The sequence below is a fragment of the Danio rerio genome, chromosome 17 (assembly GCF_052040795.2).
Source record: "Danio rerio strain M-AB ecotype USA chromosome 17, GRCz13ab, whole genome shotgun sequence".
Lineage (NCBI taxonomy): Eukaryota > Metazoa > Chordata > Actinopteri > Cypriniformes > Danionidae > Danio > Danio rerio.
In genome coordinates, this window is record NC_141037.1 from 32,491,673 (window position 1) to 32,508,154 (window position 16,482).

At 34.4% G+C, this 16,482-nt stretch overlaps 1 protein-coding gene across 34 annotated transcripts in view; it reads right to left on the reverse strand.

The window, feature by feature from the left end:
• The window catches only part of eml1 (EMAP like 1), a 120,750-nt gene that overhangs the window by 58,132 nt on the left and 46,136 nt on the right, over nt 1-16,482 (reverse strand). For 4 of the 34 annotated variants that reach the window (XM_087289541.1, XM_087289540.1, XM_087289534.1 and 1 more), the window contains exon 1: nt 14,389-14,550. In XM_087289541.1, coding sequence (XP_087145667.1) covers nt 14,389-14,440 — 52 coding nt within the window. In that variant the 5' untranslated portion in view covers nt 14,441-14,550. 34 annotated transcript variants of the gene reach the window in all.

Consider the following 16,482-nt stretch of genomic DNA (forward strand, 5'->3'; position numbering starts at 1 on the left):
GTAAGGCGACAACCTTTCTGGCCACAGCTCATTATGTATCATTCAGAATTTTTCAAATGATGTGAAAACACTTTACAAACTGGAAAACTTTACAAAAAAAGTGTGCTTATCATTCTAATTTAGTCTCAAATAAGCAACATTTCTAACTAAAAAATGTAAACAAAACCGAAATCTAGAAGATTTACAAACACATTTAAAATGTAGCTGCAATACATAGTCTAAATAATGGCAATAAAGCAGCACTAAATCATTTAATAACATAGCATAAATCTCTAATTAAAAAACCATAGGGGAGGGTAAAAAGTAAAAAATGTACTGAAGTACATTTTGCTAAAAAAAATGTAATTTGGTCTACTTCAAAATGTCATATTGAAATGAATGTCATTTGGCATCATTTGCAAAATTTGCTAGCAATTGTTTAGTGATTTTTCTACCACATTTAAAAGAAAAAACTATTAAATGATTTACCCTAACCGAGAATAGTATCCAGTAAGACTGTCTTCAGTCATATCTTTCTGATTAATGAGTTGATTGATCCAGCTCATTAAAATCATTAAAGTCTGAAATGTCTGAGATGGAAAAGAATGTCAGAGCTTTAAATGAAAGGATGGTATAGTCAGAAATGTTTTTGCTTAATTGACCAATTGAAAGGTGCTCATTTTGATGATCAAATGTGTACCTTTTTTACTGAAGTAACAGACATGGGACTTTTTTTGTCAAAGAAATTAACCATAAATGAACATTACTAGTCATGCATTGATTATTTCAGACAAATTCTAAACCCAGACTGCATTGCACTAATTTCAGTGGTTAAAAAAATTAAGAAATTTATTTCATAACAAAAAATACAGATAAACAATTACCCACTTAAGTTAAATTCATGTAGTCAGCTTAGCAACATGTTAACAGCAAACATAAACTGACTGTATGACTGATGAATTCAGACAAATAAACAAGTTTCCAATACTTCAAAATGTCTCGTTTCATTTTATGTTATTTACTATTTTTTTGTTATCATTTGCAAATTTTACTAGCAATTGCTTTGTGTTTTTTTTTTTTTTACCACATTTAAAAATATATATTAAAAGATCCACCCTAAACGAGAATAATATCTAGTAGGATTGTCTTCAGTCATATCTTTCTGATTATTGAGTTGATCGATCCAGCTCATTAAAATCAGCCTGAAATGTCAGAGATGGTAAAAAAGTGTCAGAGCCTTAAAAAAATTATTGTATAGTAAGAAATGCACTGTAAAAAACTCAGGGTTCCATACAATCCATTCAAGATGTCCAACACAAATTGATAAATTTAAGTAAATTGAAGATAAAACAATTAAGTTGTCCCAAAAATATCAATGATTGTGTTGTTTCAGTTGATTTTAAATTAATAGCTTGAACAAGAAGCAAAATATTTTTGAGTGTGGTCTAATCAGTGGTTTACTGTACAGCTCAGAAGTTTATTTATTTTGTACATTTCTAGGAGCAGTTTAATCCCATTTGGAAGTCCATGCTGTCCTTCCTAATAGCACTGAATGTTTTTCTCAACACTTTTAAGAAACACAGCCACAACTGATCTCACACAGACAGACATGGCCACCAAAAGACAGATTGTGCTATTACTGCACACCAAATGAGCTGGAAACTGGACCAATTCCCGACCTACTGCCCTGACATGCATCCTTTGTTTTAAATCCACTGTAAAAAACTGAAATACAAGTTGAAAGGCCTAAAAATGTAAATCCATGTCTCAAGAGAGTGCAAACTAAGCTGCAAGCAATATATATAAATCTGCTATAACCAAACAACAGGTTAACAGAACATATAATATATTAATAAATAATATATATATTAAATATATATATTTAATTAAAAATTAAAATACAAAAAGCACAAACAAATGGAAAATGAATCACAAGCTATCAAGGATAACAGTTAATTAACAGATTTTCGTACTGTGTGTGATCATATATACACACATAGACACAGATAATGACACTTACAAACTGAAAAACTTTACAAAAAATGATGTGTTTATCATACCAATTCAAGTAAAAATAATTTCTATTTCAGTCAAAATTTCTAAATAAAAAATAAATACAACCTAAGAATTCTAGAAGAATTACTATACATTTAAAATGTAGCTGTAATACATAGTCAAAATAATGTCAATAAGGCAGCATTGAATCATTTAATAATAAAGCATAAAACTGTCATTAAAAAGATAGAAGGGCAGGGTATAAAGTGTTGGTGGATTATCAAAGCAAAGCGAACTCTCTTTAATGTCTCCCTTAAAGCGATGTGGCTGATTAATAATTCATTTCTGGTCTCTCTCTGTGTCTGAAACCGCTAGCTGACTCACTCAAACCCTGCGTCTGCCTATAAATGAGTCGCAACAGAAGCAGGGTGCAAAAATTTGTAAGGATTATCATTACGCTGACAGTGAATCTGATCATGTTTCTCCACTTTGCAGGCTCGTCTATCCATAAAATAAAGACAAATCCAGACTTATCACATATCATGTTTAATGCAGAATATTGCAACGTAAATTTCTAAAGGTGTGGTCAAATTTACACTAAAGGTGTGGTCAAATAGTCATGACAATATTAGCAATCCACAAAAATAGTAATTTCCACAAGTAGATTTTGCACAGTCATCACATGCATTTATTTAGTCTACTGACCAAATGTAAGGTGCTCGTATTGATAGTGACTTTTTCTTTTTTGGTCCTACTTTATATTAAGTGGCCTTAACTAATATGTAATTACACCGAATTTGTTACAATGTACTTACTAAATACATGCTTTACATTGTACCTATGATTGATTACACTGTAACCCACCCTTAAACCTACTCATACCATCAAACCTGTCATGCATCCCACCTGAAGAGCACCACAAGTGTTCTGCAATAGATTACAAATACAGTAAGTACATTGTATTTACTTTTTGGTCACACTTTATTTTGATGGTCTGTTTCTGATTCTCATTAGATTATGAGTAGACTGTCAGGTTGGGGTTAGGGTTAGTGTAACTTGCAAAGTACTTGCAAAGTTTCTTATAGTCAGTTAAATATCTGTTGAAGGAGCAGTATCAACAGATCTTAAGCAGACAGTCTACTAATACTCAAATGGACCGTCAAAATAAAGTGTTACCTATTTTTAGTACAAGCAGTAGTTATGGCTACTTAATATAACATGGGACCATTTTTTTAAAGTAACAGAGACAGGACATTTTTGTCTGTAAAATTAGCCATAAATTAACATTACAAGTCACTTGAATGAATTCAGTGATAAAACAAAACTGAAGAGAAGAAACGTGGATTATAAACATTACTTAATACCAAAAATACAGATAAAAAAAATGAACCCACTGAAGTTAATCAAATTATCTAAACTTGCTAAAAAAATCCCAAGAATTTAGTGCAGTCAGCATGGCAAGAACACAAACAGCTAGCATAAACTGACTGTATGAAAAAAAACAAAACACAAATATACAAATATATAATTTCAAATATAAGCATAAATACAGACACACAAAAAGATGCAGTTGTTATAATTTTGTTTAAACACTAACAACATATTTGGACTGCACAATATATCGTTCAGCATCGATATCGCAGTGTGCTAATCTGCAATAGGTACATCGCTGTATCTGCAATGTTGAGTTGGGATTATAATTTAAATATATATAATATAATTTGGGCATAAGAAACTATCAAATTTGTATCTTCAACAAAGATCAATTGTATTATTTTTTTACAAGGAAGACAGTAGGCAATATTTGAAGTGGATCAAAAAAAATTATCAAAATATGATTAGATTCAGTTATAGTTATTTAGTTATAGTTTTATGAATAGTTTAGGATGACTTTGATTTTTGTGCTGGATTTGATCCACTCCAAATATTAACTATACTGAATATGAGCAATATCACACAAGTGCTATGTATTTTTATATCTTACTGTCCCACCAGTGATGATATACAGCCAATTTGCACTGCTACGAGTGTGATTTTACATTTATACAACAGTTTGAAAGGAAAATCAAACACAGAGAGTCTCAAAATCCTTTTGTAAGAGGAACTACTTTCTTTCAGCATTCATTCACATCTGCAAACAACTATAATCTTGACTAAAAAAAAACTAAAAAGTTCATTATGTTGTCTCACAGCAGCAATAAATTTTAAAATGTAGTGTTCTCTACTTGTTGCTGTACTGTATGTGGGCCGAGTAATTCACAAGAGTGAAGGGTGAAGAGGCGGTATGTGTGCTGTTACTGGCAGAATATCGCATGGCTATCAGCCAATCAGATTCAGAACTGTTCTATAAACAGTGTTTTTTTTTTTTTTTTTTTTTTTTTTTTTTTACAATTGATTATTTTATTGCTGCACCTCAATACTTTTAGACTCTGTAATTTAATTTATTTTATGCATAAAACCTCTCGATCAAGGAGTTATTCTCAAACAGAATTGTTTATCTTAAATCATCTCAGGAAATTTTATTCAAATCGCTATATATATATGTATATCTCACTGAAATACAAAAAAAAAATCACAATGTCAGTTGCTGTCAATATTGTGCAGATCTACAACATATATTTCTATTATAAATTTAATCAAAATATATAATCTAATCTAAAAATAAATATATCTATATATGTAAAAATTAGTCAATTAAAATATGAATAAATAAAGCTAAATGAAAATGTATGTAAATCTACATTAGCAATACTATAGTTATGTTTGCATACTCCAAAATACAGTCTATATTGCTAATAAGCTAACGTGTAAACAAAACGCATCTGCTCTCAGTGCGCATCAAAGTGAATCCTCCCGGAGCTTTTCACAAACAATCCTCATCAAGAAGTGGCCTTTGAGATCGGCCTCTTACATAAAGAGTTCACGCTGAGAGGCACAGCGAGGCCTAACAGAGACAGTGAGTAAAAGGTTTGTGTGTGCTTTAAGAGGATTACAACTGCCTGCTTTCCCAACCGCTTTGTTTTTGCAACCTGAGGTCACAGATCCAAGGTCAGTTCATTGAGGTCACATCTGGAAACTCTGTCTCGAGGTGTCAGTGATTCTGAGATGATGACTGAACTCTTATATAACAAAGCTGAAAACTGTCTGCTGTCTAGGCATTTCCCAGATAGCAGGTACATAATGAGGAAAAAAGATGGCCTTCAGTAAATAGGACTTAGGAGGTAAAAATAGACTCAGGAGATCATGATCGTGACCTCTGGTATGGAAAGAATATAGGAGAAAGAGAAAGAAGGGAAGAGCCAAAATGTCCCCATGAGAGAGACACAATTTCAATCCATCTGACATCAGCAAAATCTCTTCAGGTCAAGCTGTATTCAAGCTAATAAAGCCAATGCATATGATCTTATTTAATCCCTCATCAGAGTTTCATAATTGAGACCTCATATTTACTGGTTAACATAAGTTGTAAATAGTCAATGTCAAGTGCATTTATCCATACTGTAAAAGATGGCCAATATCTTATAGTTTGCAATCCACTTGTAAAATTTCTGCCCACGATTAAAAAAAAGACTTACCATTATAATAATGATAAAATGTACAATCGGTCTGTAAAATCTATTATTACAGTAGCATATGTGCAAAACATTTTGCAAAACTTTTTGCATTAATGAGACTGTTTGCAGTAGATTGGGGATCATTCTTAACATCGGAGCACCAGAAAGTCCATTTCTTATTTCATATACTTTTAGGTTAAATTTCTTCACATGGATTTTTTTTCATCTACTTTTTATTTTTTGCAAATCATGTCTTCTGCTCCTGCATTTTTAGAAGAATCCTGACACAGTGTTAGGTTTTTTTGCCCTCGAGTCCAAGTCGTTTGATTTTGAGTATCTACTGATACCGAAACCTGATCCGATACTTATATAATACATAAAAAATAAATAACGAATAAACATAAAAAACATAATCTATACTTATATAATACATAAAATAGAATAAACAGTGAAGAAACAGTTCCAGGGTGTTCCTTTTTTATTTAATTCACCTTATTTTAACATTTAACAACTCTGTAAACAAACAGAGCACATCTTCTGTGCAATCAGGTAATAGATAACATAAATTCTTCACTTTTGGATTTTAACGCAACATTAAATAAAAAAAATTAAAAAAATCGAATATAAAACGAATAGCTTCTCAACTTAAAATACCTGGCAGACATGTAAAAAAAGTGCCACAGTGTTTGCAAAGCCAGTATTGTGCTTTTAGGAACTGCATCTAGGAACATCTCTACCTTGTGAGGTTTAAGCCTGTTTCTGTTCTCATCAAGAACGTTTGCAACGACACTAAAAGTCTCTCAATATCCACAGAGCTGCACGTGGCACTGAGATAAAGGGGTGCAACTGCAGTCATAGAGGGAAACTGATTAGCATGTTCTTTCTAGTACTTAAGTGGGCTTTTTTTTTTGCAATCTCAAGTTTACATATCTCCGAGTTTGCTATGGCAATGTTGTTGTTATCAACTTTATGATAACTCCAGACGACAGATATTCTCACACTTTTCGCTTCAAGTTGTTATACATAAATATATTCGAGTCCTGATCAGGAGGTAACTTCCAAATCCAATCGAATCTGAAACCACGAAATTGAGGCCCAATTTCTGATCATGTGATCAGATCTGGACATGCCTATTAAATGCACTGACATGTAGCACCAAGGAGCTCTCAGTGACCTGAGTTCAATGCCCGGCTTGAGGTCCTTTGCCGAACTTTCCCCTCTCTCTGTTTTCCATGATTTCCTGTCAATTCTCAAAGTAAAAAACAAAAACATATATACAACAGTTCTGTCTGGTTCTTGAATCTGAAATTCTTTCTATATCCTTGTGTATTACTCTATCCATATTCAGCAACAAGCAGAGGCTCTACAGTTTGACAACAATGTTGGGCAACAATGCACTTTTAGGGCTTTTTAGTCGAGAATGTAGTTGTTTAGATTGCAACTATGCAGTATATTTATGAGGACAGTGCCTATTTTTAAATATTTATTATTTCCGAGAGACAGCACGTCAGCCTGTCATTGAGCAGACCAAAGATGGTTGACATTGTCCATCCACAAGACGGCGACAGAGACCACATAATAAGCCCTTACAGTCTCCTGTTTTCGCTATTGCAGACTAGTTCGTTAAACAGGAAGAAAGAAGAAATGCCTGCATGTGTTTAGCGTTTTTTCTATTCCAAAACACAACAGTGTTCTGGTAGTGATTGCATTGCTTTGGCTTGTTCGGTGTTTATTATTGTGATCTCTCAATTGTCACAGAGAAATGTTGGGAAATCTCTGTAGACTGATGGCATTTCATGCTGTTCAGACTTATAATCTTAAAATGTCAGCAAAATCACCTGCTTTGTCACCACTTTACACATTACCACTAGAGAATTAGACAAATACTTGCTCTAAAGTGACGTTGGTGAGTTACAGTAGTACCAGCTTTGGCTGTTTTGACATCAGCTGCAGATGTAAATGAATGTCGGAAGAAAGTAGTTCCTCTAACAAAAGGGTTTTGACACTCTCCGTGTTGGATTTTCTTTTTAATGCACACAATTATACCGTCAAACTGTTGTATAAATGCAATATCACACTCATAGCAGTTTGATATGGGTGTATATCATCACTGGTAGGAGACGAAGGCATGCCTCCCACCAGTGCCAATACACAGCCACAACGCACAGCTACTCGTGAGATATTGCTCATATATATATATATATATATATATATATATATATATATATATATATATATATATATATATATTAGGGATGTAACGGTATTGTAAATACCGTCATACCGCAATATTAATTTTTTTTCGATATTACCGAAGTCGCATGACTCGGTAAAACTATTGGTCTTCTGAGAAAATTTGCTCAGGCGAATGAAGCAAACGGGAGGTAGCTGAAACTACATTTACATAATCCTTTGCGGTCTGTTGTCGCTACAGATCCAGTAATGCGAAAATGGAGTGTGCTGCTAGTAGCGGAGATGAAAAAAAGATGGAAATGATCAAACCTAAAGCGGGTGTTGTTGCCGCGCGCGTACTGAATAGCGGTGTTGTCGCGCGAGTTCTGATCAGCTGTGTTGTCGCGCGCGTATTGTAAAGCGCCGAGGGGGGGTTGAGCGCGCATACTCAAGAGAGGTGTTGTCGCGCACCTACTGAAGGGCTGGATGGAGGTTGTGTCGCGTCGCGGGGGCACTTTTGATCGTTTTGGAAGGGCATTTTCTATCCAAGACTAAAAAGGGCATGTGCACTGCACAGGTTGAGCCCTATGTGTGCACGTGCCTGCAAGTTGGGGAATACGACTAATAGCAGTCATGGGGACTGCAGAAACACAGCACACTGTTCAGATTGATGCAGACATTGACTTGTACCGCAAAGAGACCTCTATCTCACTCATGGTTTGTCTTCTCAAGTGGGGGAAAGACAATGCACAACGTTACCCACTGCTGTCAACATGGGCCAAGTCATATCTCTGTCCCAGAAACCTCAGTCGCAAATGAGAGGGTTTTTTTTCTGTTGCAGGGGACATTGTAAATACCCAGAGATACCAGCTTTTACCAGATTATAGTTATATGATAATTTTCCTTTAAACCCATCTCTATGTAAGTAAGTGAGTGAGTGATTAAATGTTGAATGTGATGAGTTTTCAACAATACTAAATAGAAACTTTATTTTTTTACATGGTTTAATAATTTTTTGTTATTAAAATTGAAATTAGTGTTTCAAAGCTTACAGATAGATGGCTAATTTGTATGTCATTGACACTTTTGGCACTTTTTTGGAGTATTTTTAAAAGTTTTGTTTTTCCTGTAAATGATTCAATAAATACCGTACCGTGACATTCATACCGAGGTATTACCGTACCGTGAAATTCTGATACCGTTACATCCCTAATATATATATATATATATATATATATATATATATATATATATATATATATATTTTTTTTTTTTTTTTTTTTTTTTTTTTTTTTTTTAAATAAGTTGCTTATGTTGCAGAGTTAGAATGTCACAGATGTCAATCAAGTGCATATTAAAAATAACAATTAAAACTGTGATATGGATTCACACATGCATGTTTAATTTCATCCTGTATTTAAAACTACTCAATCTAAAACTAATTCAATCTTCCAGGGAAATGACAGACCTCTTACTACTGACAAATGTCAGACTCAGACTTCTCATTTTGTCTCCTTGAATCCAGTCTGGATCACATATAGAACTGCCTCCACCCAATCAACATCCAATGAAGTCAAGCCTCACCAAACTATTTTTCTGTCTTAATTCTTTCTTTTTTTTAATGCAAACAGACTCAAGAATGTGTCATACGAGAATGACTCCTTAACAAACACCACTACTGAAAGTTCGTAGGATATTATAAGATGAAAGGTCTTGCCAAATGGCTTAATGGCATATTTATGGATATCTTTCACATCCTCTCTCATGCAATGCTTTCTGAAAAAAGCCTACAGAAGCTGTTAGCACTGTGACAGCACCTTGTCAGCATGTGCAAGACAGCCAGCAGAAGCTATATGTGTGTTTATGTGTGTTCATTAATCACAGCAGCCTCCGTCCCCATAGAGAGACTCCAGACAGGACTGAGTCGGTGACAAGTGATGCGGAGATGCCCACAGTGTTGTTCCCTGTTAATCTCCTTCAGGCAGCCAGGGAGGCAGAGAAAACACTGTTGTGTGAACCACAGAGGCAGTGTGTTTACACCCCCGCTGCCACCCTGCTCACTGGCTCCAAACCAAAGGAGGGGGGTATTTTAAAGACGACGCCGCTCGAGCACCAAGCTTCGCTGTTGAGATGCAGAAAGTGGTCGGGCTAAGAGAGGATTAAAGGGATATTGAGCCAATCCTGATCAGCGGTTATCCTTGTGCTCCAGGAGAAAGTGTACAGGCTTAACATGCTTGGATGTACGGGTGTCTATGAAACTAATGAAAAAAGAGCATGTGTGTTGTTTTGGCCGCAAAAAAGCCAAATGTTGGTGGCCTTCAAATAAGTTGCTAGCCAGATATGTTAAATCCACATGGACTGGAAGCTGCGATTGTTTTATTTTTTTGTATTGTGACGCAGTTCCCAGAGAAATGAAATATTAAATGAGAAAACAGTGGGCGTGGCTTGTTTTTTCTACCGCGGGCTGAATGGATGTAGTAAAGTAGGCGTTTCATTTAGAAAGATTGGGAAATGGGTTTAAGAAGAGCCAGGCCCATACCTAAGACATACATAATCTGAGAATATAACTGAAAACAAACAGAAAGTGTATTTTACATTACAAGGGCAAACATTGTCTTTCTTAGGCACGTTTGCACAAATACATTTTAGTTTTAAAACAGCATTAAAACGATGGTAAAAACGATCCACTTCCACACTGGCGTCTCACCTAATGTTTCTGAAAAGATCTTCGTCCACACTATACCTCTGAAAATGCACATCATGTGACCACACACACCCTGGCATGCACTGCAGCGTATGCGGATGTCTAAGCTTCAGGGAGATAGCGAGTGCTTTGAGCACACCTCCCCAGGTGAAAACAGCGCAGGTAAGAGAGTTAATCAAGGATCTTCTGCTGGATTTCATCTGACTATAGTTGTCAAACAAGATATTTACTTCATCTTGTCTCTATGTAATATATGTAATCTATCTTTTGAATCTATTGCCTGTTCTCAGGTAACGTGTTTTGGCTGAGTCCAAAGATAAGTTAATAAATTATTTTACGTAACCGCGTACACAGATTCTGTACATTTGACAAACTGCTTGCATTTATTTGCTATATTGTATAAACTTATTGTACGTTATACTTTTATAATGGCCATTAATAATTAATAAAACTGATGTTTAGCAAAGGAGAAGGGGTATGTTTTGAAGAAAAAGAAAGAAGGCAGATTTGTTATACGGTCCGTTTTGTTATAAATACACAGTAAAAATGACGATCATATAAATATGTAGCTACAGGATGCTTCAACGTGTTTGGTGTCTGTTATTATTTCATTAAAAATGAAAATAGGCAGTTCCTTATATAATGTTTTCATTTTATTGTCAAGAAAGTCAAACATTGTAGGGTGATGCGAATGACCTTATACAGTACACTGTTTTTACCCAAACTGTCCTCTGAAGTTTGTTTTCCATATCAAACTTGCGAAGTCTGAACTTAAGGAAAGGGTGCAGACAAACTCATAAGGTTAGTTTTGATTTCATTTGTACTTTAAAGAGATGGCTCATTCAAACATTCAAAAGGCTTGTTCACATAAACATGGTAATAACAGATATTAAACATATTTCTGTCGACATTGACAAACAATTAAAAACTGTTTATTTTTTTATACTTTTTGTTCGGCACTACCACTTGTAACCAGCAGATGTATTCAGTGTGATACTAGCGCATCTGACCAGGGAATCTTTATTTTAAAATGTATAAATTTAATCAAATTAACTTAATAATCATAGTAAGTGTAGTGGAAATAACATTTTTCCCCAGCATTTTCAAAGAAAGGATCATAAAGACTAAAAGTAGCACTAGAAACTTGAGGTGCTCTGAGGTGCTGAGTGTACTTTAAAACTGACAAAATTAGCATTTAGAAAATATAAAACTGATAAAAACATGTAAGGCTTGCAGTTTGTCACTTCCACATAAATGAATCAACGATTTTTCACATCACCTCATACTTCAGTTTCTCATCAAATCTTGACAAATCAAATGCTATCCAGTACCTGGCATGCCATGCCCCATTCAATACGCTTGTCATTTGATTTTTCAATTGATGCGATTAAGCTCAACCACTCTCACTGGCAGAGCTGTGATAAAAATGAAATGCTATAGGTTGTTTTTTTAAAGGGGAGGAGCTATTCTATTTCCCACACTCTCCTTATTTTTCAGTTGAAATTATGTCTAACTTCAAAGTATTTTAGCGTTCTTTCCCAAGCAGTTGATTTCTAGACAGTCATTATTTTTAAGAGATGGCTTATAAAGCAGTGCTTCTACACAATGTCAAATTAACCCACATGCTCCTAAAACTCAGTTTCAACTGACTAATCAATGAAAAAAGCCTACTCGCTCAATCACAGATGTTCTGTCAAACACAGGGAAAGAAAACACAAAAACATACTCTTCTGTTAGCCTCTGTTCACCCTCAAGATCATATGTGCAGGCCACAAAACATTAACCCGTTCTTATTCAAACCAGTTGAGAAAAGAAATCATGATATTGTACAATTGGAGGAGTTAATATGAACATTTTTTGAGGGGAACTGGCTTTAGAATAGTTTACATGGTATTTTCTGTTCATCTTTCTTCTTGAAGATACATAAGTGTTTTTGTGTTTAATAGTAGAGATGCTTTGCTTACAGTCATAACCCATAAAACACAATATAACTGTTGTTTATAATGGACCCTATTCACAAGACTGTTATGATGTGTTTATCAGCAACTTAAATCCTTCAAAGTTTTTAATATTTAGATTTTTTAAAAACATATTAACATTTACATATGTATTTATATATGTATTATATTATCTTTGCATCATATTACAAAAAAAAAAAAAAAAATTACCGCTTATGCAATAGGTTTCTAACTGTGTCTTTGGGAGGACAGTAAATTTGTTGAAAATTTTGAAAACTTTGTTCTCTCTTCTGGCTGCTATTATCATTCTCCTTTTTGTTCCTTTTTCTGAAAGTCTTGATAACCCCATCGTGGAGTTTTTCTTTTATTATTTGTAAAAAAGCATTTGTTGTACTCTCCCATTCGCTGCGCTCTAAGTTTACCCAATTATAACGTTGCCACATGCTGGGAGAGATGTTCCTCTGCTGTTTCCTTCAGGTTATTAATTAGTAAAAAATCAATAGTTTTACAAAACTAAAGTTAGACCATAAAGATTTTGCTTTAAAATTTAAATGTAAAAATTATACAGTCTAATTTATATTAAAAACGGCTCATGCTGCATTTACGCTGCAACTTTGTCTGGATCCTCATTAAAATGCAGTGGTTGCCTCTAATTTTAAATTAAAAGAGTACACGCAAACTACTTTGTATATATTAAGAAATTTATTTGTTTGTGCAACTTATTTAATTATCTTTAATTTTGTATTTTTTTTTTAGTTTTGTTATATATGCATTGTACAAAGAAACGTGCGGCAATAGGATATATGCCGAGCTAGTGTTGTTCCCATACTGATAAACTTCCGGTGACCTGTTATTGTGAATTTTTACAGCATCGATGTTGTAATGTAATTAAAACACAATCAGTTAAACAGACTTTGGCATTTATTTAGTTGCTGAAGCGTAAAACCATACGAAAAGCCGTTTACTCACATAAATCAGAATCAGCAGGCTAGCGCAGAAGCTCCATTAAATATACTGGGGTAAAATAAATGCTCATATTATAAAGACATGGTGGGGGAAAAAAATTATTTAATGCAGTCCTTCTTGTACAATCTGAGACCCACTTTATATCGGATATTACTTAGCCAGTGGAGATTGCTGATTTTTAAAGAAAACAGGCCTCAAACTCGTCGATTTTGCATTGGCATACAGTTCATCGGAAGCGCTTAACCCAGATTACTGGCAAATTAAAAGTCCTATTAGCATACTTCGGCATTTACTCTAGCCTAATGAAAAACCTTTTCATGTACAGTATAATGTCTTCAGTCTTATTTTGCATAATTGTGAGAAAATCGAATCATGAAATCAAAACTGTGATTAGAATTCAAAATCAAGAATCATGATTTCAGTAATCATTACATCCCTACCGAATGGTGTATTTTAAAGTGGAAAAACAATTAGGCAGACTCAGCATTGATATTACAGACTCTAGCTGTAAAGAGTCAGATTAGTGCTATTTCAGTGACTCTGACTGGGATAGGCAGAGTGATGATAAAATCAAAACACTACTGGCTATATTTAAAAAAAGGTGGGGGGAGGGGTGACAAAATATGCGCCACCCTGTGTCTTTATGTATTTAGGTTGTCATTACATCACAAATCTGCACATTTCTAAGCACTGTTTTACAAGTTCTTGCTTTTTTAATGCATAGGCTAAATACATATAGTGTCAAATGACATCAAAAAAATCTTTTGGTTCAAACTACAAGTCAAACATTTGAGAAAGAAACTTCTACAGGTGACAGTATCGATAGAGTAAATGTCTAAAGTAAAAGTAAAAATAGTTGAGGAAGAAACATCTAAAACATGACAGCATTGAGAGTATCGAGTATTGTATCGAAGTTGAAATTCCAGTTTAGTGACAACACAACAGCACACAGAACTCTCCAAACTACAACAACAACACAAATATCTGTCTCCATGCCTCTATCTGTCTCTGTTCACCCTGAGACAGACAGTCACCACAGAGATGAGAAGACAAAACCGACCTGGAAAAGGCACGCTGGAGTAGAGCAGTAAACGCTGGTTGTGCTGATTCATGCTCTCCTGAGAAATGGCACAAACGGCAGGGAGCAAAACCAAGAGAGGCGACTGAGGATTTTGGAGGAATCGTGGAGGCTCTGACTCACAGAGCAGGAGAAAACTAGGACAGCATTAACTCATGGCTGGCTCCGCTTTCCCGCTTCTGACACAATGCTCTTTTCAGTGAGAGAGTGAAAGCCTGGCCTTTCTTCTGCTGCTGAACTCAAGGCATTGTGTGAGCACATATAACAAACGGCCCAGAAGAGCGGGAGGGTGGGCGATTTAAATAAACTCAAGTGTTGTTCTTGGGCTGGGTTTGCGGATGCTGTGTGGTAATGACACTGAATGTTACATGCGGAAAATCATATGTCAAGCCCCTTGCACTGCACAGCTGAGCTGATGGAAAAGAGAAAGCGTGTCAGTGCAGCTATTGTTCACTGAAGCCGAAAAAAGAAATCATTGGGAATTTTAGGTAAAAAAAAAAAATACAAAAAGACAAATATAAGAAATGTGCAACTAACTCAATTTAAGCACAATTTTTTAAAGTACTAAATAACTAACCAACTCTAATAATGAGCAATTTATATTTTCCATAATATTTAAGCTATGTTAATGCTGGCTAATAAAAGTTCATCTTAGTTCACATCAGTTGTGACAGAGTAATAGTTTAGTTTGTATTTCTTGTTTGATTCAGTTTTATTTCGCAAACTTTCAGTTTGAATTTTAACATAGTAAGTATGCCGTGTTTTTGTGATTTACAGCTCTTTATAATGAATATAAAGTTAATGTCAAACTAAATACATAAAAAAATCAATAAACTGATATAGATTTTATCTTAAAATGCATAACATAAATGTTCAATGTTCAATATCAAGTATAGTCATTTTGTTTATAAGATCATGTTAACTAATGGAGTTTACTAATGTTAACAAATAAAAATGTTCATTGACACAGAAACTAGGATAGATCTGGAACGTGTTAGATGTCATTGTTATTTTTTTAATTAGAACATCATCATCATTATTATTATTAACATCCCTGCTGCCGGCGACGCAGTAGATAGTGCTGTCGCCTCACAGCAATAAGGTCGCTGGTTCGAGTCTCGGCTGGGTCAGTTGGCGTTTCTATGTGGAGTTTGCATGTCCTGCCTAAGTTTGCGTGGTTTTCCGCCGGGTTCTCCGGTTTCCCCCACAGTCCAAAGGCATGCGATACAGGTGAACTGAGTAGGCTAAATTGTGTTTGAATGGATGTCTCCCAGAGATGGGTTGCAGCTGGAAGGACATCCGTCGTGTAAAACATGTGCTGGATAAGTTGGCGGTTCATTCTGCTGTGGCGACACCTGATAAATAAAGGGACTAAGCTGAAAAGAAAACGAATGAATGAATCTCTTTTGCCATCATCACAGAATACTACATTTGTCATCACTAACTTTAATATTATTATTAATTTTTTTCTTTTTTATTGTTTTTAGCATTATTATGACTAATTAATATTTGAGCTAAATACTTTTTAGATTCTATCAATAATATTCTGACAGTTATTGCTGTTTATATACATTGGTATGAAAACTTTTGACAAGCCTGTAATGACGTGTTGAACAGTCATCATAATCTTAAATCTTTGAAAGTTTTTAATATTTAGATTTTTTTAAAAACATATGAACATTTATATGTATTTATGTATGCATTATATCATCTTTGCTTTAAATTACAAAAAGCAAATTACTAAATGTGCGAGGTTTTTCTAATGCAGCGTCAAAGGGAAGGGTCAGAAAAAGTGACGTTTTTCTTTCCTCAAGCTGCCGTCATCAGTCTCATACCATTTTCTTTTTCCTTTTTCTGAACGTTCTTATAACATTATCGTGGAGTTTTTTCTTTTATTATTTGAGTAAATAAGATTATAAAAATTGATTTGTGAATAGGGTCTATTGGTATTTTAATTTCTGTTCTAATGCTGTTTATGAGTTGTATGTTTAACTGTATGTTTTGCACTCTTAACATAATGAAACTTCATAAGACATCTTTACTAAAATTATTAACACTAAAATAAATATTAATAAA